The 25,629-nt window shown below is 36.5% G+C and overlaps 1 protein-coding gene across 4 annotated transcripts in view; it reads left to right on the top strand.

Moving 5' to 3' along the window:
• SENP7 (SUMO specific peptidase 7) overlaps nucleotides 1-25,629 on the top strand; it is a 111,221-nt gene that overhangs the window by 67,985 nt on the left and 17,607 nt on the right. For all 4 annotated transcript variants that reach the window (XM_080918653.1, XM_080918655.1, XM_080918654.1 and 1 more), the window contains 9 exons: nucleotides 4,357-4,541; nucleotides 6,285-6,615; nucleotides 8,106-8,263; nucleotides 11,897-12,043; nucleotides 15,422-15,455; nucleotides 17,996-18,175; nucleotides 21,903-22,162; nucleotides 23,949-24,082; nucleotides 25,383-25,499. In XM_080918653.1, coding sequence (XP_080774779.1) covers nucleotides 4,357-4,541; nucleotides 6,285-6,615; nucleotides 8,106-8,263; nucleotides 11,897-12,043; nucleotides 15,422-15,455; nucleotides 17,996-18,175; nucleotides 21,903-22,162; nucleotides 23,949-24,082; nucleotides 25,383-25,499 — 1,546 coding nt within the window. The remainder of the gene's footprint in view (nucleotides 1-4,356; nucleotides 4,542-6,284; nucleotides 6,616-8,105; nucleotides 8,264-11,896; nucleotides 12,044-15,421; nucleotides 15,456-17,995; nucleotides 18,176-21,902; nucleotides 22,163-23,948; nucleotides 24,083-25,382; nucleotides 25,500-25,629) is intronic.

Below are 25,629 nucleotides of genomic sequence, written 5' to 3'. Positions count from 1 at the left end.
TCAGAAAATGTAAAGATCTACCATGCTCATGGATTCAAAGGATCAGCATTGTAAAAATGGCCGTCTTACCAAAAGCAATCTACAGATTCAATGCAATCCCCATCGAAATTCCAACCCAGTTCTTCATGGAATTGGAAAGATCAATGTGCAATTTCATCTGGAATAACAAAAGACCTAGAATAGTGAAATCCATCCTCAACAACAAGAAAACATCTGTGGGAATCACCATCCCTGACCTCAAGCTATATTACAAGGCAATTGTGTTAAATACTGCATGGTACTGGTATAGAGATAGGCACATGGATCAATGGAATAGAATAGAAAATCCAGAAATGAGCCCTCACATACATGGTCACTAGATTTTTGACAAAGGAGCTGTAAACATTCAATGGAAAAAGGACAGCCTCTCCAACAAATGGTGTTGGCACTCAGCATGCAGAAGAATGAAAATAGACCCTTTCTTATCTCCTTGTACAAATTCAAGTGGAAGTGGATCAAAGATCTCCACATTAAACCAGATACACTGAAACTATTAGATGAGAAAGTAGGGAAAACCTTAGAACACATAGACACAGGAGAAAATTTCCTGAACAGAACACCAATGGCTCATGCTCTAAGGTCAAATATCGACAAATGGGACTTAATGAGATTGCAAAGTTTCTGTAAGGCTAAGGACACTGTCAAGAAAACAAAACAGCAGCCAGCAGATTGGGAAAAGATCTTTAGCAACCCCATATCAGATTGAGGCCTAATATCCAAGGTATACAAAGAACTCAAGAAGTTAGACACCTGAGAATCAAACAACCCTATTAAAAAATGGGGTACACACAATGTTCATAGCGGCTCTATTTATAATAGCCAGAAGCTGGAAGGAACCCAGATGTCCTTCAGAAGATGAATGGATACTAAAATTGTGGTACATATATACAATGGAATACTACTCAGCCACCAGAAACAATGACTTAACCAAATTCTTAAGAAAATGGCTGCATCTAGAGAATATCATCCTGAGTGAGATAACCCAGTCACAAAAGAACAGACATAATATGCAGTCACTGATAGTGGGATGCTAATCCTAGAGGCTTGCACTCCCCCAGAAACAACTCACAGACTGTATGAAGTCCAAGAAATAAAGAAAACAAAACAAAAAAAATATTTACAAAACAAGAAAACTTTAACTATTTCCATGTTACACTTTATTTTACATGTACTTTATGCTCATTGTAACTATTAAGTTTTCAAGGCATACTATCAAACCTTGAAAAAAATCAAGTACTGACTAAAAAATATATTCATATAGTTTTATGTAAAAATTATGTTAAAATCTGAAAAATAAGTACTGACAAAAATGTATAATTTTAAGCAAAAAATGTTTAAAATCTGTATATTTATCTTTGTTTCTTAAAATAAAGTTGTTTAAAAAAAAAAGAAAAAAAATGGGGTACAGAGCTAAATAAAAAGTTCTCAATTGAGGAACACCGAATGGCCGAGTAACATCTAAGGAAGTGCTTGACATCATTAGCCATCAGGGAAATCAAAACAACCCTGAGATTCCACCTCACACCAACCAGAGTGGCTAAGATCAAAAATTCAGATGACAGCAGATGCTGGTGAGGAACAGTTCTCCACTGTTGGTGGGGTTGTAAACTGGTACAACCACTCTGGAAATCAGTCTGGCGGATTCCTCAGAAAATTTGACATAGTACTACCTGAAGACCCAGTTATTCCACTTCTGGGCATATACCTCAGAGCAGCTCCAACATACAAGAAAGATACATGCACCACAATGTTCATAGCAGCTCTATTTATAATAGCCAGAAGCTAGAACAAACCCATATGTCCTTCAGTAGATGAATGGATACAAAAATTGTGGTATATTTACACAGTGGAGTACTACTCAGCTATCAGAAACAATGACTTTATGAAATTCTTAAGAAAATGGATGAATCTAGAGAATATCATGAGTGAGATAACCCAGTAACAAAAGAATAAACATAATATGTAGTCACTGATAATTGGATACTAACCCCAGAAAGCTCTGAACACCCCAGAAACAACCCACAAAGTGTGTGAAGATCAAGAAAAAAAAAAAAAAAAAAAAAACCAAAGAAATAGAAAATGAAAAAACCATTATGCTTAATCTTTACACACCAAGAAAACTTTGACTATTTCCAGGTTACATCTTGTTTTACATGTACTTTATGCTCATTGTAACTCTAAGATTTTAATGCAGCCCATCAAACTTTTAAAAAATCAAGTACTGACAAAAATGTATTTATATACTTTTATGCAAAAATGCTTAAAATCTATACATTTATTTTTGTTTTTAAAAATAAAGTTCAATGTATAAAAAAATGAATATTTTTTGTTTTTTTTTAAGTTAGAAAGTTGAAGCCAGTAGTTTTTTAATGAATATAAGTTGTGATTAAATGTTGTTTGCTTTGTGATTTGGTTATGTAAAATTATCTTTGGTTCTCATGATGATGACTCAGAAAATAAAATAATTTAAACTCTTCATTAAAACATATTGGAAGATATTTTTGTGCAGCATCTGTTGCTAAATTGAAATGCAAAACATTTTAGGATGATTGGCTTAGGTTTCCAAAATGATGCTTTTCACTGACAAAGGAAGTTCTTCACTGCAGAATGGTGGACTTATTGGGCACTTAGAATGCGGGAGTTTTTTTTTTTTTTTTTTTTTTTTTGATGTAAACACAGCACTTTATTAGATTTATTCAACTCTAAATACTATTGTTTAGTAGGGAAAATGGAGAATGTTCATTTGTGCCTATACAACTTACACAGATATGAACAAGATAAAACTCTGAACGTCTTACAGGTGAATATGAAGCACTTCCCTCTGGCCCTCAAGTTACCAAGGGTGATAACAATATCTTACAAACATTTACTTGGATTCTTCTTTCTTTGGCTCACTTGTTATAAGCCTTTATATCTATATTTTCATGTATATGTATATCTATACTTTCAATAAATTCCTACTAAAACTCTAAGTGATAACAGAAACAAATGAGATACATAGAAAGGATAGAATAAACAACATGAATAAAAATATACAAGACTCATTGCTGTGGGTGCTGGCCTTGCTTGGGTGCTTACAACAGATGACCTCTGACCTCTGCTGCCCTAGAACCTATAGTCCAGGGGTGAATCAACAAGGAGTGAAGAAGCCAACAGAGGGGGTGTGTACCTGAAAATTTCGAACCGTGCTTGGGAGGAAAGGCTAGTGTTAGCAGGGAGGGAGGTGAGCAGAATCAGAGAGCATGCTGAGACCACACGCTTAGACAAAGGAGGGAATTTCACATAACTCCCTCAGTTACTTTCTGGAACACGAGGGCAAGTGTCGGGTCCTGTGTCAGCTCCCCCTCTTCATCAGCATCACCTCTCCAAATTGCCTGGCACCACAGAGCTCTACACCAAGGGGTGGCCATAGTTTAAAACCAACAAACTGTGTGCTTCGGGGCTGAAAGTATTGATTTCGGTTCATTTTCATTGACTTCTCTTTTGTCGTGTATATTAGAATGCCTTCCTCCTCCTCAGCCCACTTCGGCTTCCTGGTGCACATAAGCATGATAGATGTGAATGACAAGGAAAAGTTCCCTCTTCTGAACATGTCTGAATCTCTGGAAACACAATAAAACATACTTAAGTGACACTTCAGACCGATGTCTTAGGCCCTGATATGATTAGGAAGCCCAGAATGGGGGAGTTTTGATTATTAAAAGAAGAAACAAACTATCCAGCATATTTATATTCTTGTAAATAATCACATTGCAGAGACTATTGATGAAGAAAGACAGTTTGGCTTCTTTTCAGAGAACAGCAATCATAATTTTACTCTTAAATTTTAGTAACTTTACTTCTAAGTTAAAGATCTTGTGACTAGTTTATAAAGTGGTGAATCACACAGACATTTAAAAGACAGGTTTTCAATATTTTAGTAAGGCTCTTTAATTTCAGCACTCAGGAAGCAGAGGCAGGTAGATCTGTTTGAGGCCATCCTGGACTACAGAGAGAGTTTCAGAATAGCCTGGCCTCATCTCAAAAAACAAAACAACAACAAAAATGTATTTGTGCCAAAGAGGAAAAAAACATGGTTTGTTGTTTTATTTTCATTACTCAATGAAAGGATACTTTCTTCCCATAAAATTTGTAACACGTTTTCACAGTCACTGTTTAAAGAACAGATAGTTTATATAGAACATACCTTTCATATTTTACTCACTGTCACTATAGATTTGTATAATAAGCAGTATAGTAATCTCAATACTATTATGAACTCATGTAAAAGGAAATTTTGTGTACTTTTGGGCATAACTGTGCTTTTTGTGTTTTTAGAGTTTAACAATGGAAATAAAGGCTGTGATTGTCTTGAAGAGGGGACCAGCAACAAGAACCCTTCATATTCTTGTCCAGAAACACACCGCACTCCGCTTTCCAGGAAGAGGAAGAAAAGGGGTAGAAGTAATTTTCACGATTTTCATAATTCTAAGTCCTCTTTGGATAAGTCAACACAATATATAGTAAGTGGATGCATTTAAATGTCATAGGAAATGATTTTGTGCTGTGATAAAAATGAGTTAATTGTAGTCAAATAAATGTTCTTTGAACTCTCCGGTTTACTGGATTTCTTTCATTTTTTTTCTAGTTCTGTGCAAACTTTAGTTTTAAAATTTTAAATTGTATTACATTTATTTTATTTTCGGTTTCTGCCTGTCTGTTTGACTCTTTGTCTCTGTCTCTCTATGTTGTGTGTGTGTGTGTGTTCGCACACGCGCATGCGCTCACACACAACCTTTGGGACTTGCCTTCTCTCCTTTGCTATGTGCATAGCCGCTCAGGCTGCCCAGCTTGGTGGCATTCACCTGCTCAGCCATCTTGTCAGCCTATCAAATTTTATAAAAAATACTAAAACTTATTTTCAGAATGCAGAATTATTGGAGGAAATCCAAATTATTGTATATTATTTAAAAAGTACAACTGCTTTTGCCAAATACTATTCTTTCTCATTTTAACTGAACCCAATTCACGTGCTCTGTGAAATTACTTTCAGATTTTTTATTAGCACATATCTAACATTATTAGCATGTTTAAAATGAACTTATTAAAAGTAATAATTTTTGGTATAATACTTTTCTGTCTTCCTTTCTCTGTCCCTCCCTCCCTCATTTCTTCCCTTCCTTCCTTTCATCTTTCTTTGATTTTGTTTTTTTTTGAGACAGGGTTTCTCTGTGTAGCCCTGGCTGTCCTGGAATTTGCTCTGGAGACCAGGTTGTCCTCAAATTTACAGAGATTAGTCTGCCTCTGCCTCCCAAGTGCTAGGATTAAAGTCATAAGTCACCACTGTCCGGCTATACAACCTATTTCTAAAGATCTACTTTTATAAAATTATTGTAAGTATAAAAGATTATAAAAAGAAAAATTATAAATGATTATTTGTTTTTGTTTTCTGTGTATGGCTGTCCCATAGGCATCCTTTTCGGTTGGAAGGACCACTGACTGCCTGAGTGGTCCTGTGTTTGTTTGTAGAGCCGTGTTTTCTGAACTTGCACAGTCAACACTAGTGTTTTTCCTACAGTATTCTAGTTCATGAGTTGTTTTTCAAAGGAAGAAAATTGAAGCTTCTTCAGAGTAGATGAGTGCAAGAAAAATGTGTTACAGTCTTTCAGGAAACAGAGAAGGCAGCTTTCTGATCCCTTTGAATCCTGGGTCACTCAGGACCCTGTAGTGTCTCTGGTTATTTAGAGTTATAATGAAGTAATGATAATGTTGAAAGCAATACTGTTCATAATTTTTTATGTTCATCCTTAGATTTTTTCCCCTCTTACCAAAAGCAATTTTTTGTAAAAATAGTACTACTTTTGGAAATAAAAATATTAAAAAACCTTCTCATTCTAAGTTTACTCAGCTTTCTTTGTTTCATTCTCTTTTGAGACAGAGTCTCTTGGTGTAGTCCTGGCTGGCCTTGCAGTCAAGAGATACTTCTGCCTCTGCCTCCCAAGTGCTGTGATAAAGGTGTGCACCACCATTCCCCGTGGAAAAATTTTTTTGGCTTGGCCCTTTAACAATTATTTAGGCATCAGATTTAGTAGGTCACATTCAGTGTCATCGCACTTGGGTGGCACTGTCAGCATAATTAGTATAGTTTGTAGCTATCTGGCTATATACTTATAAACACAATACATTTTATGTTATTCCTTATGAGTTTAAGCCATAGGAAAAACAAGTGGAAAATGTAATTTCTTTACTTTTAAAAATATGTTCAGAAAGAAGAAGAAAATGTCTCTACAGCCTCCAGTAAACTTGAAGAGTCGAGTGAAGACTCTCACCAGGACCCAGCACCACCCGAAGGGCTCACACCCGACTCTTTGGAGAGTGAGGCCACTAACCTGTGCTCATTCGCAGTTCAGGAGCCAGATGTTAGTGCTGCCTCTGGAAGGGCCTGTTCACCCAACAAAAGCCTGGAGAGCTCTGTTTCTAGTGAAGTGGTGGAGAATTCTTCTGTGGCTGCGAAGGATGAGGCGTTGACTATAAAAGAAACATCTCCTCCAGATGGAAACAGTGAAGAGAACCAATTGTTGATCTCAGCTGAGCCAAGTAAGTAGAAGAAACTGTAAAGACTTGTTCTCAAAGCTTTACTCAAAGCTCTTGGTTCTCTCAAATTTTGCTAACACAGTAAGTTGCTTGGGTCTCTGGGAAATGTAATATTAAGTTTAGGACAAACTCCTTAATGGTTCCATTATAAACCTTGTAATACTGATTCAGGTAGACAGATGAGTCTGGAATCAGCGAGTTCTTTTATTTTATGTGCATGTGTGTTTTGCTTGCATGCATGTATGTTTACCACATGTATGCCCTCAGAGCCCAAATGAAGGCATCAGATTCCAGGTGGTTCTGAGCCACCATGTCATTGCTGGGAACCGAACTCAGGTTCTTTGCAGGAATAGCAGGTGGTCATGATCAATAAACTATCTCTGCAGTCCTAGGAGTAAGTTTTAAAAAGTATTTACCCCAAAGTAACCTAGTGATTACAAAAATGTTTCTCAGAGACCATTATTATTGGGATGTTGTTGAAGTGGAATTTTAATGCACTTTGATTATTGTCACTAATTTTGATTTAGTTAATTTTAACCATAATCATCTGCTGCAAAAAGCCGAAGTCTACAGGGTAGACAAAGATTGTATCTTTATCTTCTAGCCATTTATCTCCCCTTCCTCAAGGAACTAATGTGACGTAGTACACCGTTCAGAGTGCTATCATAATCTTAACTTTTATTTTTAACTAGAATTTTCAAACTCATCTGTTAGTTCTAACACTGTAACAAAATACCTGCTATAATTACTTTAAAAAATGACTGGGCTGAGAATCTAGCTCAGTGGCATAGTGGTTGGTTAGCATTTATAAGACGCTAGATTTAATCTGTACAAAAAAAGAGAGAGGAAATGAAAAGAAAGAATAAACGATTGATTGTGGTTCATAGTTGAGAGAGAGGTGAGGAACAGATTTATTTTGGCTTAAAGCTATGTAGGCTTCAGTCCAAGACTGGGTGGACCCAGTGCTTTGGGTTTCAAGTAGATGTTCTTCTAGACAGCAGGAAATGTCAGGAAGCATACAATAGGGTGAAACCATGGATCTCATTCTCTGGGTAGCACAGGAAATGGGTTGGACAGACAACTCTATATCCTTTTCTGGCAAGTTCCAGTAACCTAAGGATGTTTAGTAACCTGAGGATCTTCCACTGTTAGGCCTCACTCTGAAAGGCTTCACTTCATCTCAACAGTAACACCTACAGGACCAAGCACATCTCTGAGGACACTCAATACCCAGAGTGTACTGTTTACTTATAGCTTTAGTCATTGTTACATACCTTTATTCTTTAGAAGGTACGACAGTAGGAAGCTATTGTATAATAATGCTCATATGTAATCTGTGTGTAACTACTACTAATCAGGTCATGAAAAATAGGCTAGATTTAAGTTAAATATATATGTAAATTTAATGTGATTATTAAAGATAATTACTTAGAAAGTTCTTTATTTTTAAGCCATTATTGTGACACATAACTAAAATACATTTTTCTTTTTAGTTGTTGTTTCCAGTGATGAAGAAGGACCGGTTGAACATAAGAATTCAGTAATTCTAAAATTACAGCCTAATCAAGATTTTGAGGTTATGAGTGAAAATCAGAGTATTTCCGACCCACAGTTGTCAGAATTAACACTAGGTGCATGTGAATCTGTACAGGTAATTTATCTCTGCCTTTTCATAGAGTCACAGAAATGTTTTGTATCATCATCAAAGCTTAATGTAGTTATTATTATATTCATTTACTTGTTTGTGTGTGTTGTGTTGGGATGTGAAGGCCATGGCACAGTTGTGGAGGTCAGAAGACAACCTACCATAGTTTAGTTTTCCATTGTTTAGGCTACAGAGATTGGGCTCACATTGTTCATCTTAGTGGAAGGTACCTTACCTGCTGAGCCATGTTTCTAGCCCCTAGGATATTCTTATTGGCTAATATTTATTGTATTAGTAAGCAGAATATTGTGATAAAAGATTATGCAGTTCCTGAGAATGAGTTTCACAACAACTTTCTTAATTAGTTTTAGTGGTATCTTTTTTTAGTTTAGATATTCTCTGACTTGAATGTTTTCTTTTCTTTGGTTCTCATTGGGCTATAACTTTACTATTTGTCTACTCTTGGAGTAATATGTCTATATGGACTATATATTTTCCTCACATAATGATCTATCTTCAAATATAGAATTTATAATGAAGTATATAGATTTGATGTAACAGAGGGTTCTTAAGCCCTTACATCTCTCTTTGAATATTACTTATTTTGTATGTATGGCACTTATGTTGAGATCTGAAAACAACTTTTAGAAATTGTTCTTTTCTTCCACAATGTAGATTCCAGGGACCAAATATAACTTAGGTCGTCAGGGTTGAAGGCAAGAATTTGCTGATCCATCTTGCCTAGTCATCTACTTACAGCTCTTAATTGCTAATTAAAAATGTAGTAGCAAGGAGGGTGGATCTGCGAGGAATTAGGGGGAGGAGTTTAGGTAATTATGGCCAAAATACATTGTGTATGTTTATGAAGTTTTCAACCACTATATAGTATTAATTCTCTATAATGGCTGTTGCTATATCATACAAGCAGATGGAGGGTTGGAACTGGTGACTAAATGGAGAGCTTTAACTAGTATTTTGCAGAGGAATAATCTTCTAGTTCAAAAGTTCAATCTGGTGTTATTTAGAACAAACACTAAAACAATTCAGATACTCTTGAGTTGTACATCATTGGCTTGGCTCTCTGTGTAAATGCAGTGTCTTGAGGATACACAAAAATATTCATCCAAGAAAACGGCTCTTGCCAGCCAGGTGTCTATTTCTCAATTTTTGTTAACAACCCTTTATTTCTTAATATTGTAAATGCTATTTAAAGCTGATTACAGTCTCAAAATGTGGAAGCCTAAGTCTCTCTTAGAAAAAAAATAAGGCTATAGTACCTTCTCAGAGTGTGGTACACCTAGACCTTAAATCATTAGTAATTCAAGAGCTAAGAATGCAGCCTTGTGGCAATCCTTGGTATTTAAAAATCATCATGTTTAATCTTTACACACCAAGAAAACTTTGACTATTTCCATGTTACATTTTGTTTTATATGTACTTTATGCTTACTGTAACTAGTAAGATTTCAATGCATACTATCAAACCTTTAAAACAAAATCAAGTACTGACAAAAATATATTCATATAGTTTTATGCAAAAATGCTTTTAAAATACATTTATCTCTGCTTTTAAAAATAAAGTTGTTTAATTAAAAATAAATAAATCCATGTATATAAAAAGTTGTTTCTATTAATTTAAAAATGGAATAAAGCCAGTTAGGGAATAGTAATTTGAAAACAGTGGCAGAAAAGAATATAATCACAGGAAGTAAATACAGGGACAAATAGTGAAGCAGACACTGAAGATCAACCAGAGACTGCCTTGCCTGTGGATCCATCTTATATGCAGCCACTAAACCCAGTCACTATTGCTGATGCCAAGTAGTACTTACTGGCAGGAGCCTGATATGGATGCCTCCTTAGAGGCTCTGCCAGAGTCATACTGATACAGGCTAATTATCAGATTGAGCATGGGACCCCAATATAGAGCTAGAGAAAGGACTGAAGGAGCTGAAAGGGGTTGCATCCCCATGGGAAGAACAACAATATCAACCAACCACCCTCCTCTTTCCCAAGCTCCCAGGGAATAAAACACCAACCAATGAGTTCACATGGAAAGACCTATGACTCTAGTTGCATATGCAACAAAGGATAGCATTATCTGGCATCAATGGGAGGAGAGGCTTTTGGTCCACTGAAGGCTTGTTTTCCCAGTGTAGGGCAATGCCAAGGAGCTAAGGTGGGAGTGGGTGGTTGGGAGTAGAAGTATCTTCATGGATGCAAAGGGAGGGGGAGGAGGGTGGAAAAGGGAGAAAGGGGATAACATTTGAAATGTAAATATAGATAATATTCAATAAAAATGATAGAAAAGCAAATAATATAATTTTGAGTTTAGTCTTGAGATTAATTTTTGGGTTTTTCATTTTATTATAGTAAATCTGAACTCAGTATCAGCATTTGTGTTGGATTTTCTCCCTGAGTAATCAGTTATTTTGGTTATCCATTTTTTTGGCTGTTACAAAGAATTCCATAGAAATGACTGATTAAACCTAAATTTTGATCTGGAAAATCAAAGCACTTCATAACAGCCATTAATAAATACTCAAAATATAGTGAGTACTCAAAATCTGTGGCCAGAGAATAGTTTTAAGCCAAATAATTCCATTTTTATTTTATGTGCATGAGTGTTTTTCCTGCCTGTGTATTCTAGTACCATGTGTGCCTCATGCCTGATTTTTGGAGCTAAGAGTTACAGGCAGTTGTAGGCTATGGGAATTAAACCTTGGTTTTCTGGGAAAGGAGACTGTCTTCTTAAGCTGTCCCTCTCTAGTCTACCGAGTAACTCTTGAGCTTTCAATCCAAACAAGTTGACTATATCACAGGTTACCATAGCGTAGCTTCTAGAATTTCTCAGATTTGTACATACTGCTTACTATAGTAGGGTCAGTTCTTACATGGCCACCTGGTAAACGTTACTTCATGTCATAAATCATGTGCTGTCTTCTCTCTGAAGCCTCCACTAATTCCTCCAGGGGATTCTAGGTTTCGATTCCATTTATCTGGCAAAAAATATCAGTATGCAGCTTATCATAATATAAATAATTTACTTACATGTTTAATTCAATGAACACCTATAAATGTCCTCTTGAATTTTCACTGTTTACAGGTTTAGAGAGAGGAAAAAAAGGATAACAGTTCATCCTAACAAACTCAGAGGTTAATTAGGGAGTTTGTTCAAGAATAAATAATTGTAAAACAGAATAAATCTGGTAGCAGTCTTGTTTGGCTCTTTTGTACCCCAACAGTGTACCCCGGGTCACTGGCTCTTTTTTCCCCCACTCCCTCAAACCCAGTCCTCTGAAATCTTACATCTATTTGCTTGTTTAGGTAATAGGTGAGAGAGTGGTCTTAAAGTAGGAAATTTTAAACACATAGACAATATCCCATAAAAATTCATCTCAATTTTGCTTTCATTTGTACATATTATGCACAGACAAAAATCTAAAAATGTTCAAGATTCAAAATTGAATAATAAATTTAAAATCTACATTTTATAAAAAAATCTTATTGACTATTTTTCTTCATATTAAGAACAGTATAAAATTCTTTAGTCATCATTTAAAGAATTTTATCTTTGAACATAATTTTCAGCCTTTCTATAATTCGTAAAGATGTTGCATTTATAATTTTTACATTTTAGGTATCATCTGAATTATGTCCATACAATCCTGACATGGAAAACATTTCCTGTATTAAACCTAATAGTGAAATAGATCTGAAGTTGGATTTCATATTTACTTGTGTGTATATTGGTAAAATAAAAGGAACTTCCAAAGGTTGTGTCACGGTAAGTAAATCCTATAACATTGTATATGAAAGTATCAGTAATATTCCACCACATGATTGCCAGAGCTGAGCTGCAAAGGGACTACAGAGACAACCAAAGTGGACAATGGGAGCACCACAGGCTCAGGCTACACAGAGAACTACAGGCAGCTAGAAATGCCAGAGCAGGAGAAACAGTTTTCCCAGGGAAGAACCCACCATTTAGTTATTTTATACAAGTGGTCAGCTCAGAAAATATACATAAAGTAACATTATACAGACTGAGCAGGCTATATTTAGAAGTATATGTGTATCTATGTGTACAGGTACACATGTGAAGAACAGTGAACAAAGAGGCCGTGAATTTGAAAAAGAACAGGGAGGGGGTAGGTGAGAGGGCTTGGAGGGGGGAAAGGAAAGGAGAAAAATGACAATTATATTATGCTCTCAAAATACAAGAAAAACTTTAAAAAATATTAGTTACCATTTTTCTTTTTACTTTAAAACCAATGTAAAGTTAATTTTAGTTAAAAACTAGAACCAACCAAGCACCCCCCCCCAAAAAAATCTACAAACAAATTAAAGGCAGAATGTAAAGCTCATAAACAGCCAAGACAGCTGCTATTGATTTGGTATATGTACAATTTCATATTCCTCATGCATACATACTTATACACACAGAGGCTACATATGTACATAAAATAGTATTATGCACTATTTTGCAACTTACCACAGCTATGTTAATTTACTTTTCATTTCGAGGTGGGTGTCTTTTATGATTTCCATTTGTCGTTCATTTCAGTTGTCCTAGTGTTTTGCTATAAATATCACTGAGTTTAAGTTGTCTGCGGTAGTGTTCGTTTGTGCTCTCACAATGAGCTGGGGGGGGCATTCTTGAGCCCCTCATAACAGACAAATTTATCCCTGATTTTAGGAAAGTAGTTTAATAAATCAACCTAAATTTATGTACATGGAGAAGGACTGGGAGAAATTCTCTAGTATTTAGAATTGTGATGGAAGAACATGTAGGTAGTTTTAAAAATTATAATCATATAAGAAGGCAAAAGGGTAAAAGTCTCAAATTTCTGGGTCTTCGAAAGATGTTTTATATGTGTTTTTTTCAGACAGAGTTCATGATTCTTTGTAACAAATAAAAGCCGTTTTTTTTTTTTTTGGTAGATAAATATATTAGATAATTTAACTGGGCCCTTTAAACGTCAGAGTTCCTACTATATTAGACATTATCATGATTAGGGTAAATTTCTCACTGTTAATGATAGTCCAGTTTAGCTGGACTCGGAAACCAATGATGGGAAGTTATGTAAATTGGAGCAGCTTTCTCGAGGTGGTCATTTGGTTCATTATTGAGTGCAGCAGCAAATGTAGTTTATTTTTTTTTAAGTTAGTACACTTGTGGTAGTAAGAAAAGACTTCCAAGGCACAAACAATGTTCAGAGAACGTTCTGACGGCTGAGGTCTATTATATGTCAGCATTATAGTCAGCTTTATTCTTCTGCAAATAGATGTAAGATTTCAGAGAACTGGACCTACTTCAGTATCACTTTCTTGTCCGGGCTTTAAAATTTAACTGAGAGTAAGTAGATCACATGCTTGTTATATATAATAAGCATTCAGAGATGTAGGTTAGTATCAGATTCATGCCAAGTGGAAGGCTTTCGTAGAATAAGAATATTTTATGATGTGGAAAGGACCAGAATGCCAATGTAAGCAGGTCGACACTAGAGGCATCATTGTATAGTATTTCTCAGTCATTTTGAAGTAATGTCTATAAATTCTGAAAAAGAAACTAACTTTATATTCATTTTCAAGAGGTAGTACTTTATATTTCTGAGATGTATTTTCTGAGATTAAGTACTCGGTAGCATGTAAGAATTTGGGAAGGGAAGATGCATACCACAGTATGTATATATGTTAAATAGTTATGTAAAACAAACACGGTATATTTGATTGCATTAAATTAGATTATCTTACTTAGACATGGAGTTTTATGATAACAATGCTCTTTGGTTGGACCTTCTCAGTACTTTTGTGAAAGGCTCAGTGACCGACACGGTCACCTCTGTCACTGCAGTAGTACAGACGGCAGAAGCAGCATTTGAACCCTAAATTCAGCATGTGGCTAATTCACCCCATTGCCTCACATTAGGCTTCACTGGACAACCTACCCTGTGGAACATGAGTTTTGTATTTTTAAAACTATAATATGAAGTCATTTTTAAATTAAGAAAATAAATGAAACCATTAAACCTGCGTTGACATTGGACACTGTTGCTTGCCAAGAACTCATTTGCTATTTCAGTTTTATCTTGTATGTGTAAGTTCTATATCTGATGTAGTTGACAGCTTTAAAATGTCCTTGTCAGAAGAGAAACTTACCCAGTCAACTCTAGGTAGATTTGTTTGTGCCGAAAAGTCAGTTGTCAAAAAGCATGTGGACTTTTGTCTTGAGAATTTAAGTGTAACAGGCTGAATAGATGCAAGGAAGATAGACAGAGGAAATAGTTTAATGATGTGCAGTGAGCAGAAAGAGCAAAGACCTCAGTTAGGAGGGAGTTTCTGCAAAGAAATGATTGGTCAAGGAAAAAGAGGCTGGACCGCTGCTTGAGTCCTTTGGCAGGTGCATAACAATTGTGAACTCAGGCTTATTGGACATTTGTAGCCATTCTCTATTTAAGCAGCTGATTTTTGTTGTTGTTACTCTGTTTGTGTGTAGTAAAAACAATCTTCCAAGTTTAGTTGCTGGCTATTCTCCAAAGGCAGAGGTACATAGTGGGTGATGACAATTTTAATGTTTTATTACAAAGAAGTAGTACATTAGCACTTTGGTTTGATCAGTAGTCACTTGTGAGTTTGATTAATCCATAAGAGAACAATCCTTTTTTGGGGGGAAACAATTGCCTTGTGTGGTCTTGTGGCATTTCTTTTGGACATTGTCTTATGCCTTAAAATTGCAGAACACACTTTTGAAAAGTAGGGTTTTACCCTTTTGTTGTTGTTTTGTTTTTGCTTTTCAAGATAGGGTTTCTCTGTAGTTTTGGCTGTCCTGAAGTTAAATATATAGACCAGGCAGGCCTCAAACTCACAGAGATCTGCCTGTCTCTGCCCCCTCCTCCTGAGTGCTGGGATTAAAGACCTGTGCCACCACCACCCAGCGGTTCTAATAATTTTTATAAATGAGTATTTTGATAAAGTTACTTGCACTGTTAAGGACCTAAACAACTGCAAAACCAAGTTTTTACATTGAGATCTTTGCTTTTTTTAAAAGTACTTTTACGAAGTACTAAAAATTGACTAATACTAAATATTTGAATACTAAGAAGATTAAATAGAAATGCATTTGGAGTAGTAACTCATATTTTGTTTCATATTTTTTCTTTAGTTCACAAAGAAGTATATTAAAATCCCATTTCAAGGTAAGCCATCTTCTTTTAATAACATTTCTTTACTGTAATTTTGAGGATAAAGTAATTGATTAGAAAAGTTCTGAAATTATGTCACAAAATTTTCATCAGTCTTTCATATAGAAAGTAAGTAAAGACTATTTAATAATGTTTCATGTTAACATTTTTAGCATTTCCAAAAACCCTAAAATGTTTTATAGTTCCAAAAGAATATGTTGTTGTTTTAATGACTGTAAGTCAAATATAAAGTACTCTTAATAATTTTTAGGATTAAAAAAAAATAAGAGTTTGACAGACATATTTTGCTGTACATGAAAGTGGTTGGGATAAGAACTAAGGAGAAAAGCACACAAACATAAAGTGTATCTGCAGTGTACCCACAGCTTAAAGAGACACAGACAGTTCCTTATTCTTTCCAAACAAAAAATTTCAGCCAGTTAGTGATGAAAAATAATAACTGATAGAGAATAATCCCTTTAGAGAGTGAATTATCTAAAGAACAAGGAAGAAAAATGTGTGTGCATAACACCAGGTAAGAATTCCGGTAAAAGAAACATTGCAACAGTGAAGATGTAATTGAAGCAGCCTCAGTTCCTCAGATCCTGCATGTGCAGAGTCGATAACCCTGATATGGTAGTAAACGTAACAGTTGGGTCACCACTTAAGTACTGTGAACATTCAAGACACAGTAATTCAATGGTCCTTGTTAGGAAACACTAAAGTGTTTATGAACGAATCATTGAGTCCCAATGCAGTGTTGTCCTTGCTCAGCTCATGTTCAGGCGGTCATCTTGGTGAGATGTGTAGCTTCTGACATCCTTAGGAGACACAATGTCAAAGCAAACTCCCGTCTCTGTGGCTCTTTCAGTTTTCCTGTTCCCTCTTCCACAATGGTCCCTGAGCCTTAGGTGCAGGTTTTGTGTTGTAGATGTATCTGTTGGGACTGAGATCCACATGTCTCTCTTTTGATCAGTTGTGGGTTTTCTATAATGGTTTCTGTCTGTTGCAAAGAGAAGTTTTCTTGATAAGGGGTAGGAAATAAACTTATGTATGCGTATAAAGACAAATACTTAGAAGGTGATTAGGGATTATGCTGGGTTAGTAATGTAGTTGCAGGTTCTCCTCCAAGATCTATAACTTTTCTGGTTCTGGGCATTTGGCCAGGTTTCTAAAACCAAGCATGATTTCCCTCTTGGTGGCTGTCTTAAGTCCCATGAGAGAGTTGCAGGTTACCACCAAGGATAAGGCCACCAGTTCTCCCTTCAGATTATTGTGCCATGCTGCTGGTTATTGTGGGTCATACGTATCATAGCTGGGGTGGAATGTTGCTTGCTTCCCTCTTTTGGAAGCTTGCGTGGTGCTTTTTGGTACTATGAAAGCTAATCCTCCAGGGGCCTTTAGGTGCTCTGTCTGAAGTGCATGATGTCTTCAGCAGCATAGACTTAACCTTCCACCTCTCAGGGGCAGCCAAGGGCAATAGCCTGTAATGTTTAAGGAGTCCCTTAAATGACTCTGACCAACATCTCTAAAGAGGGTTTCTCATCTCTGGCATTGGAGTTTTCCTAGATGGTCTTTAGTTCTTTGAAGGAGTATTGTCAGTTCAGATGGGAAATTTTCATTAAACTGTATATTATATTTATACATAGACTTACTACGTCTTATAGATATTTTAGGCTGACAGTTAATAATGTGATTCCTTATGACTTTTTTATTCACTCCCTCCTTCTGTATTTATTTCCTTCTCCCTCCCTCATTAGAGACCCCCCCCATTTTCCCATTTCCCCCTTTGCTCGTACTCCTCCCTGTTGCTCCTCTGCAATGGTCCCTTTTTACTTACCTGACTTCTACAGTTACTCGAGGCTAATCTACTCACATCTAAAGATTTGAGGCTTGGAGCCACCAATGAGAGACATACAACCTTTGTGTTTCTGACAAAGTCTGAGTCTGGGTTGTCTCACTGAATAATCTTTTCTAATCCCATTCATTTACCTGCAAAGTTTATAATTTTATTTATTTTTAACAGCTAAATACTAATCTGTATTGTCTATGTACCACATTTTCACTATTCATTCATGGTTGTAGGTCATTTATGTTGTTTTTATTTCCTCGAAGTTTTGAATAGAGCAGCAGTGAACATGGCTGGGCAGGTGTCTGTGGAGAAGGATCTCAAGTTCTTTCACATAGGAAAAGTTCTCCTTCTCTTTCCTTCCTTACATGTACCTCGCTTGCTTCTTTTAAATTCATGGCCTCCCTTTATTATGTATCAATGTAACTTATGCATATGTCTTCAGGGCTGACCATTTGGTATTGTATAACCAGTTGGTGTGCTTTTCCCTGGGGAACACAATTCCCACTCTCAGCATCCCTTACATGACAATTTAATTAAGTTTATCCTCTGACAATTTCACACACATCCCGCCCCACACTGCTTTGGGCATGGTGTTTTAGTAACAGCAATAGAAATCCTCACTAAGACATACAATGTATCAAAGTATCAGAGAGGGTGTATTCCTAAACATATTACTTTAAATTGTTTGCTTTATTTATTTCAGTGTCTGTGAATGAGATTTCACTGACAGTGGACACCGCACGTTTAAAGAGGTTCGGGTTATGGGAAAGGAAGGATGATGACCACAGTAAGAGGAGCCATGCTATCCTTTTCCTCTGGGTGTCCCCAAACTACCTTCAAGACATTCAGACCCAGTTAGAAAACCCTATGTTAAGCCAGCAATGTGAGTATAAAGATCACTCCTAAATTTCAGGAGAATCCCCAATGTTAGATGTGAAGTAATTTTTTCTAAAATAGTTTATAGGCTACATTTATTTCATTGGAATTAAAATTAATTTTATTGTATTAAAATAGTGTTTTCTAGTAATATTAGGTAAATTGTTTTAAATATTCATGTGATTTTGCCTGGTAATTTTATTCAGCTATGGAAAATTATCACCTAAAATGAAAAAATACCCTAAAAGTCTTAAATATTTATGTACCCTTAAAAACTATATTTTAGTCAGTTATATTTGGTAATATTCCTTTTCTTGATAAGTTTTGTTTTTTACTTAGAATGTGGAAAGTATTTTTTATTCTCCTGAGTTAATTGTTATCTCCAGAAGTTACTGTCTCTGTCTGATAGTCCTAGAAGCTTCCAGTCTCCATACATCTAATCTAGGCCTAGAGTGTTTCAGCCTCCGAGACTTACCGGATAATCACACTCCTTTCTGTTTCTTCCTGAACTCTGGCTGGCTGGTTCAACTCAGCTGTTCTGGCTCAAACTCTTCTTCAGGCTGATTTTCTCAATCTGGCCTTTCTCTCAGCCTCTGAATTGCTCTGCTTGGCCTCAAACTAACTCTGGGAGTCTTTTCTAATGTGACTCCTTTTCATTCCTGCCTTGTTTAGTCTTTACCTGTGCCTAGCTTGTACTGTCTTCAGTCTGTCTGTGTGACACTCTCCTGGTAAAGCTGCCTCCTCCTCCCTATATGTGCTGCTCGACTCTCCCTCTAAACTCCACTGCACTGCTCTCCACAAACTCCACTGCACTGTTCTCCACAAACTCCACTGCACTGCTCTCCATGAACTCCACTGCACTGTTCTCCATGAACTCCATTGCACTGCTATCCATGAACTCCACTGCACTGTTCTCCATGAACTCCATTGCACTGCTATCCATGAACTCCACTGCACTGTTCTCCATGAACTCCACTGCACTGCTCTCTATGAACTCCACTGCACTGTTCTCCATGAACTCCACTGCACTGCTCTCTATGAACTCCACTGCACTGTTCTCCACAAACTCCACTGCACTGTTCTCCACAAACTCCACTGCACTGTTCTCCATGAACTATACTGCACTGTTCTCCATGAACTCCACTGCACTGCTCTCTATAAACTCCACTGCACTGTTCTCCATGAACTCCACTGCACTGCTCTCTATGAACTCTACTGCACTGTTCTCCACGAACTCCACTGCACTGTTCTCTATGAACTCCACTGCACTGTTCTCCATGAACTACACTGCACTGTTCTCCATGAACTCCACTGCACTGTTCTCCACGAACTCCACTGCACTGTTCTCCATGAACTCCACTGCACTGCTCTCCATGAACTCCACTGCACTGTTCTTTATGAACTCAACTGCACTGTTCTCCATGAACTCCACTGCACTGTTCTCCATGAACTCCACTGTACTGCTCTCCACAAACTCTGCTGTGTTTCTGGACTGTGCTTTCTTCCTCCTGCACTGTCTTTCTCTCTCTTAAGTAGCTTCCATTTCTTCTCTCTTCTGTGAGAGTTGGTCATATTCTGTTCTGTCACATCTTTCTCTGTACATCACTTTTTGTGCCACCCAATTAGACATCCCTCTCAAACATGGGTGCTTCCTCCTACAAACTAACTTTACACTCATTGTTTGGGATTAAAGGAGTGTGCTAAGGGCCTGTCTGTATATTCCAGCCAGATTAAAGGTGTGTTCTAAGGGCTGAGCAACACCTTAACTAGAAATAGGTTCAAATATCCTGTAACAAGAATGTGAAGCAATTGTTTTGTTATGACATTTTTACTTTTAATATACTTTGTTCGCATTTGTATCACATTTCCCAGTTTTCCTTTCCTCTTTTCTTGGGCCTGCCCCCTCCAGATAGTTCAGTTCTGCTTGCATGTCATGTCTACAATGCGAGTACAGAATTGATGCAGGAAAGTTACTGATTTTCATATGTTGGTGTCTTTATGCTGCTCCTTTGATGAGTGTCATGGGTGATTGCGTGTGTGCCTGCACCTGTGTGTCTATAGGCCTCGTTTGTGCAGGTGTCCATGGAAGATGGCAGTGTGTCAGGTCCCTTGAATCAAGTTCCAGGTGGCTGTGAGCTGCTGGATTTGGTGTTGGGAACCAAACACAGGCTCTTCACAAGGACAAAAAGTGCTCGTAACTGATGAGCTATGTCTCCAGCTCTGTAATTATTTCGTGGTCTGGAAGAACAGAGCGGTGAATCTGAGTGGCCCTGGGCTTTTCTTTGTTGGGTATTCCTTAGTATTGCTTCAACCTTGTTGCTTGTGTTAGATCTATGTATGTACATATTACATAATAACATTATATGTTATATATATCTTCTTGAATTACACACACACACACACACACACACACACACACACACACACATACACACACACACGTGTGGATGCACCAGTGTAGACATCACAGGATACCTTTTGAGAGTCAGCTCTCTTCTACCTGAGGGTCCTGGGGATAAAGCTTAGGTTCTTAGTTTTGGTGGCTTCCTTCTTTCCTGACCCATGGTAGCATCCTGCCGGTGCCAGTCTTTACTGTCTAAGCACCGAGCCTTTCTTGATTCTTTGTATTGTACATTTACTGTGTATTTCATCGTTTGTCCTGATCTTACTTCTTTTCATCTATTGATTTTGGTTTGGCTTGTTCTGGTTTTCCAAGGCTTTGGCGTGCACCATGAACTTACTTGAGAGCTCTCTGTTTTTTTTTTTAATTTGATGAACTCATTGCTATCACTCTGCTCTTGAGTGTCCTTTGCCCTATCCCAATGGATTAGGTAAATAAAATTAGTAATATCTGTTCTGACCTCTTTGATCTCTTCCTCCTTTCTACTTTTAAAATATATGATAATGTTCTAGTGAGTTAAATTTTATACCCTTAAAATTAATCATTTCCTGTTCTAATTATATACAGTAGGAAAATTCACAATTAGATAACAAGAAATGGTTGGATTATAAAGAGCTGTTTGCAATCACATGGGTAGGTTGATAGTTTTTGTTTGTTTGTTTGCTTTTGTGACCATTATTGACATCATTGGTTAAAAAAAGGAAGGGGCTATTTAATCAGAATGCCTTTTTAAAAAATATTAAACAACTTTATTTTAAAAAACAGAGATGAATCTACAGATTTTAAAGGCATTTTTTGCATAAAACTATATGAATATATTTTTAGTCAGTACTTGATTTTTTTTAAAGGTTTGATAGTATGCATTGAAAACTTACTAGTTACAATGAGCACAAAGTACATGTAAAACAAAACATAACATGGAAGTAGTCAAAGTTTTCTTGGTGTGTAAAGATTAAACATAATGATTTTTAAATACCAGTGATTGCCACAGAATGCCTGTTAAATTTGTGGGTGGATCTGTCAACGAGGCCAGAGCTAAGTAAATAACGGCCTAAGTATCATTCATTTGTTCATACACTCCTTAGTAACGGGAGCACTCCTTAGCTGCCAGGCACTGTTTGAAAATTTCATTCCAGTGAGGTAAAACTGGAGCCTCAAAGGGTGACTTTGGGTTTCTGATTATCAGCTGTCTATTCTGGAGTTTAAAGTTGTCTGTTATTACCTAACATACAAAATACTTGGTTGGGTTTTACATAAAACCCTTACTGTTATTTACTATTAGATTAATTATTATTGCCTTTAAAATAAAAATAGATTTTTTTCTTTTATATAGCAAAAGCCAATGAATTCATTTTCCTCGAGTTAAACAGTTCCATTTCACAAAGAGAAGAATTGAAACTGAAAGATATTATGATGGAAATCAGCATGGCAAACAGAGATTTACACCTCTCTCGTCCATTGCCTTGGGTTCAGGCACTGCCTTTGTTTCAGGATCTCTCTCCACAAGACTTGTCTTTTCTTCATTATTATGGTGCTTCCGCTTCCTCTTTCCCTGCTGCTGGTGGTGCAGATGTGAAGAAGTCAGTGTCTCAGGTTAGCGTATGATGACCACAATTGACAGAGGGTAGAGAGGCCCAAATTCCTTCAGTGTTTAAAATACAGGAACCAACATAAGAAAGCTGGAAAGTTTCTTCATCACAGTTAGTAGTGGTGGGATGGGACTGTAACCAACCTTGGGTCTGTACTGGTGCAGATGGGCACGAAGACTAGGATGAAGCAGTAAGTGGGGACAGTTTTCAGAGTAGAATTCAGTAACTATAGAAGTAAATAAATGAAAGACAGAGTCATAACTAAAACACTGTACTTATGATTGTTGCTGGCCAGAGTTTTGAATGCATCCTGAATTTAATAGGTGAAAACTCTGGAGAAGTAGCGTATGTGTATAACCTCAAGTCCTTTACCCCAAACATTGATTAAATTAGAAAACGACAGTAGTACTCTGTAGTGGAGAGAACTGAGACAGCTCCGTAAGCAGGTGAGCATAGTTCGCGCCATGTGCAGTCAGGCCCTCCCTGTCACACTGAGCAGGGCGAACCACTCCTGTAGTCTTCTCAGCACCGTGCAGTCCAGCTCTGCTGTCACTGAAGAAGGAGGCAGACCACCGGGACTATCCGCCCAAAAGGAGTGGCCATTATTCTCTTACTACTAAAGTTCTGAAGGACAAGACAAGACTAATAAAAGGATGTCGGTAGGAAAGGTAGTGAGAACAGACCGAAGTCCTCAGCCAATATTCTAATAGATTTTACTGATTTCTGATATTAAGATTAAGAGAATATAGACAGGATTTTCTTTTTTCCATATTCTGTAAGTCTAACATGTTAAGGAATAGAAATTAAAATGTTACATCTAGGGGACTTTTAGAGGGCTTATTGGGTGAAGTGCTTGTTGTGCAAGTTTCTGGAACCCATAAAAAGCTGGAACTTCCATGCACATGTTGTGGCACATGCATGCCCATATATATGCATCATAAACATCCATAAATGCACAATGTTAGTGGGAGATCAAAGAAAATAAATTTTGTCCTTTGTTGATATGTACAGAAGTATGATTCACACAGATACATATGTACAGAAGTATGATTCACACAGATACATATGTACAGAAGTATGATTCACACAGATACGTATGTGCAGAAGTATGATTCACACAGATACGTATGTGCAGAAGTATGATTGGAGGTTCTTTTATTTTAAAGCCTATAAATAGTGTTAGATGACATAATAGTGTTAGATGAATCAGAAAATATTACCATATTGCATATACAACTTTATATATTACCATTTAATAATGAAATGCCAATTTATGAAATGAGCTCAGTCTCTTTTAATTTAAAATTTAGTTTGTCATAGTATTACCTACCTATTTTGATTATTTTGAGACACAAAGTTGATTTCTTCAATTGTGAAACTCATGCCTGGAGTAGGACTTTAGGTTAAACTTTAGCCATTATATTGTCTATGAAATTTTTTGGTCAAAAGTATTTTTATTTGATTATATATGCATATGAATATTTATTACTTTTATTTTATGTATGTGAGTTCAGTGTTGTTGTCCTCAGACACACCAGAAGAGGGCATCAAATCCCATTACAGATGGTTATGAGCCACCATGTGGTTGCTGGGAATTGAACTCGGACTTCTGGAAGGGTAGCCAGTGCTCTTAACCATTGAGCCATCTCTCCAGCCCACATAAGGATTTAAAAAAAAATGATATACATTTCTTTTAGTCGTAGTTTGTTTTCAGTTACAAATCTACATTTTACCTGTGTGTTTTTCAAAATTGGTGCTTGTTTTCATGTACTTACAAGTCTTCTTTTCAGCCCTCCAATTCAGATGCTGTGAAGCCTGCTTACACCTTCCTTCACAAACAAAGCAGTGGCTGCTACTCGCTCTCTATCACTTCAAGTCCCGATGAGGAGTGGCAAGAAGTCAGGAACACCGGGCCTGTTCAGAAGTACGAACTGTGTCATAGCCTGTCGAGTGTTCATATCAGCTTTACTAATGCTGCTGCTGTTTCTAAGTAGTTTTCCTGTTGAAATGTTTGAGTTTTACTATTATGCTTCTGGCTAATGATGGAAATAGTATTGTTCATGAGGGACATGCAAATTATCATGAAAATAATAGGTGTCATTTCATTTAATTTTGTGTCTGAAAAAAAATGACTCACCACAATTTGGAAACATTCAAGAGCTTATTGAAAATCTTGGAGTCTCAGTGTATGGTTTTAGAAATTGTACATCTTTAAAAAAAAAGAAGTTGTGCATCTTATATGCAAATATATAATAAGGGAATAAATTTGTTTATTAAAGTATTTTCATTTTAAGTACTGTGGTGTTTTTTAGGTTCTCTTTTTAAAGGTGCTTCTTAATAGATTATCTGTCATATGTTTTCTGTTGGTGGTAAGGCAGAATATTCTGTACATTGGAGCTTACTTTTATACCGCTGAGTAATTTTTTCTCCCTTCTCAAGCAGTTGAAAGCACAGGAAAAGGCAATAGCTAGTTACATAGAAACTATCAGGTTACATTGAAATGTTTACTGTTCTTGTTTAAGTGCTTTGATACCAAGATGTAGTTAATTGTGGATGACACTTGGTTTCATGGCATTTTTCTGTACAGGTATAGCTTTATTAAATTACTGCATTTGCCCATATAATGATTCTGAGATCATAGTCTGGAATCCACTCATGGTTATGTCCCTACCTTTTAAGAGGATGGGCCAGGAGAGCACTTCTGGGCTGCCATTGGGCATCCATCACTCTTTGGTTGTGATGGGTCTCATGGCTCCTTTCGTTCTCTTACATATACACTGAAAGCACTTTCTTAGGGGAAAGCTGCCTTGTTACGTTTTTATTGTCTGTCTCCTGGCCTCCAGAAAGACTGAACAGTGTTTGAGTGCTGGCCTTTCTGAATGCAAAGAATTAATTTTAGATTCAAATTTAGAACTGGAAGTTGGAGCATTGGGAAATATTTGCTTTATTAATACACATATTGAAAGTTAAAAATTACACAAAAGTTTTATATAATATAGGAAATTTTGAACTGTAGAGATTTATGAAAATGTAGGAAAGTCTAATCTGTTGTCTTAGCAGATACTCTATAGTTCAGCTATAGAATATTACTACCTACTAGATGTTTTATATGAGAAATCTAATTAATATATTAACATGAGTTATATAAAACTTTGAATGTTATATATAAATAATTATATATAATATAATAATTTATATTTTAACTTTATTTTTATTTTTTAAAGGTTGATTGTTTATCCGCCACCACCTACTAAGGGAGGCTTGGGAGTAACTAATGAAGATCTGGAATGTTTAGAAGAAGGAGAATTTCTTAACGATGTAATCATTGACTTTTACCTTAAGTAAGTATAATTATGGTCTCATTTGTTTATAAGCTTTACTGTGAAGCTGATTAAGAGTATTTCTTTTTCAGTTGTGCTTGGTATTGAATCCAGGGCCTTGTGCATATTCAGAAATCACTCTGCCATTTAA

Source organism: Micromys minutus (genome assembly GCF_963924665.1).
Source record: "Micromys minutus genome assembly, chromosome: 7".
Classification (NCBI taxonomy): domain Eukaryota; kingdom Metazoa; phylum Chordata; class Mammalia; order Rodentia; family Muridae; genus Micromys; species Micromys minutus.
This window is presented reverse-complemented; position numbering and strand designations above follow the sequence as displayed.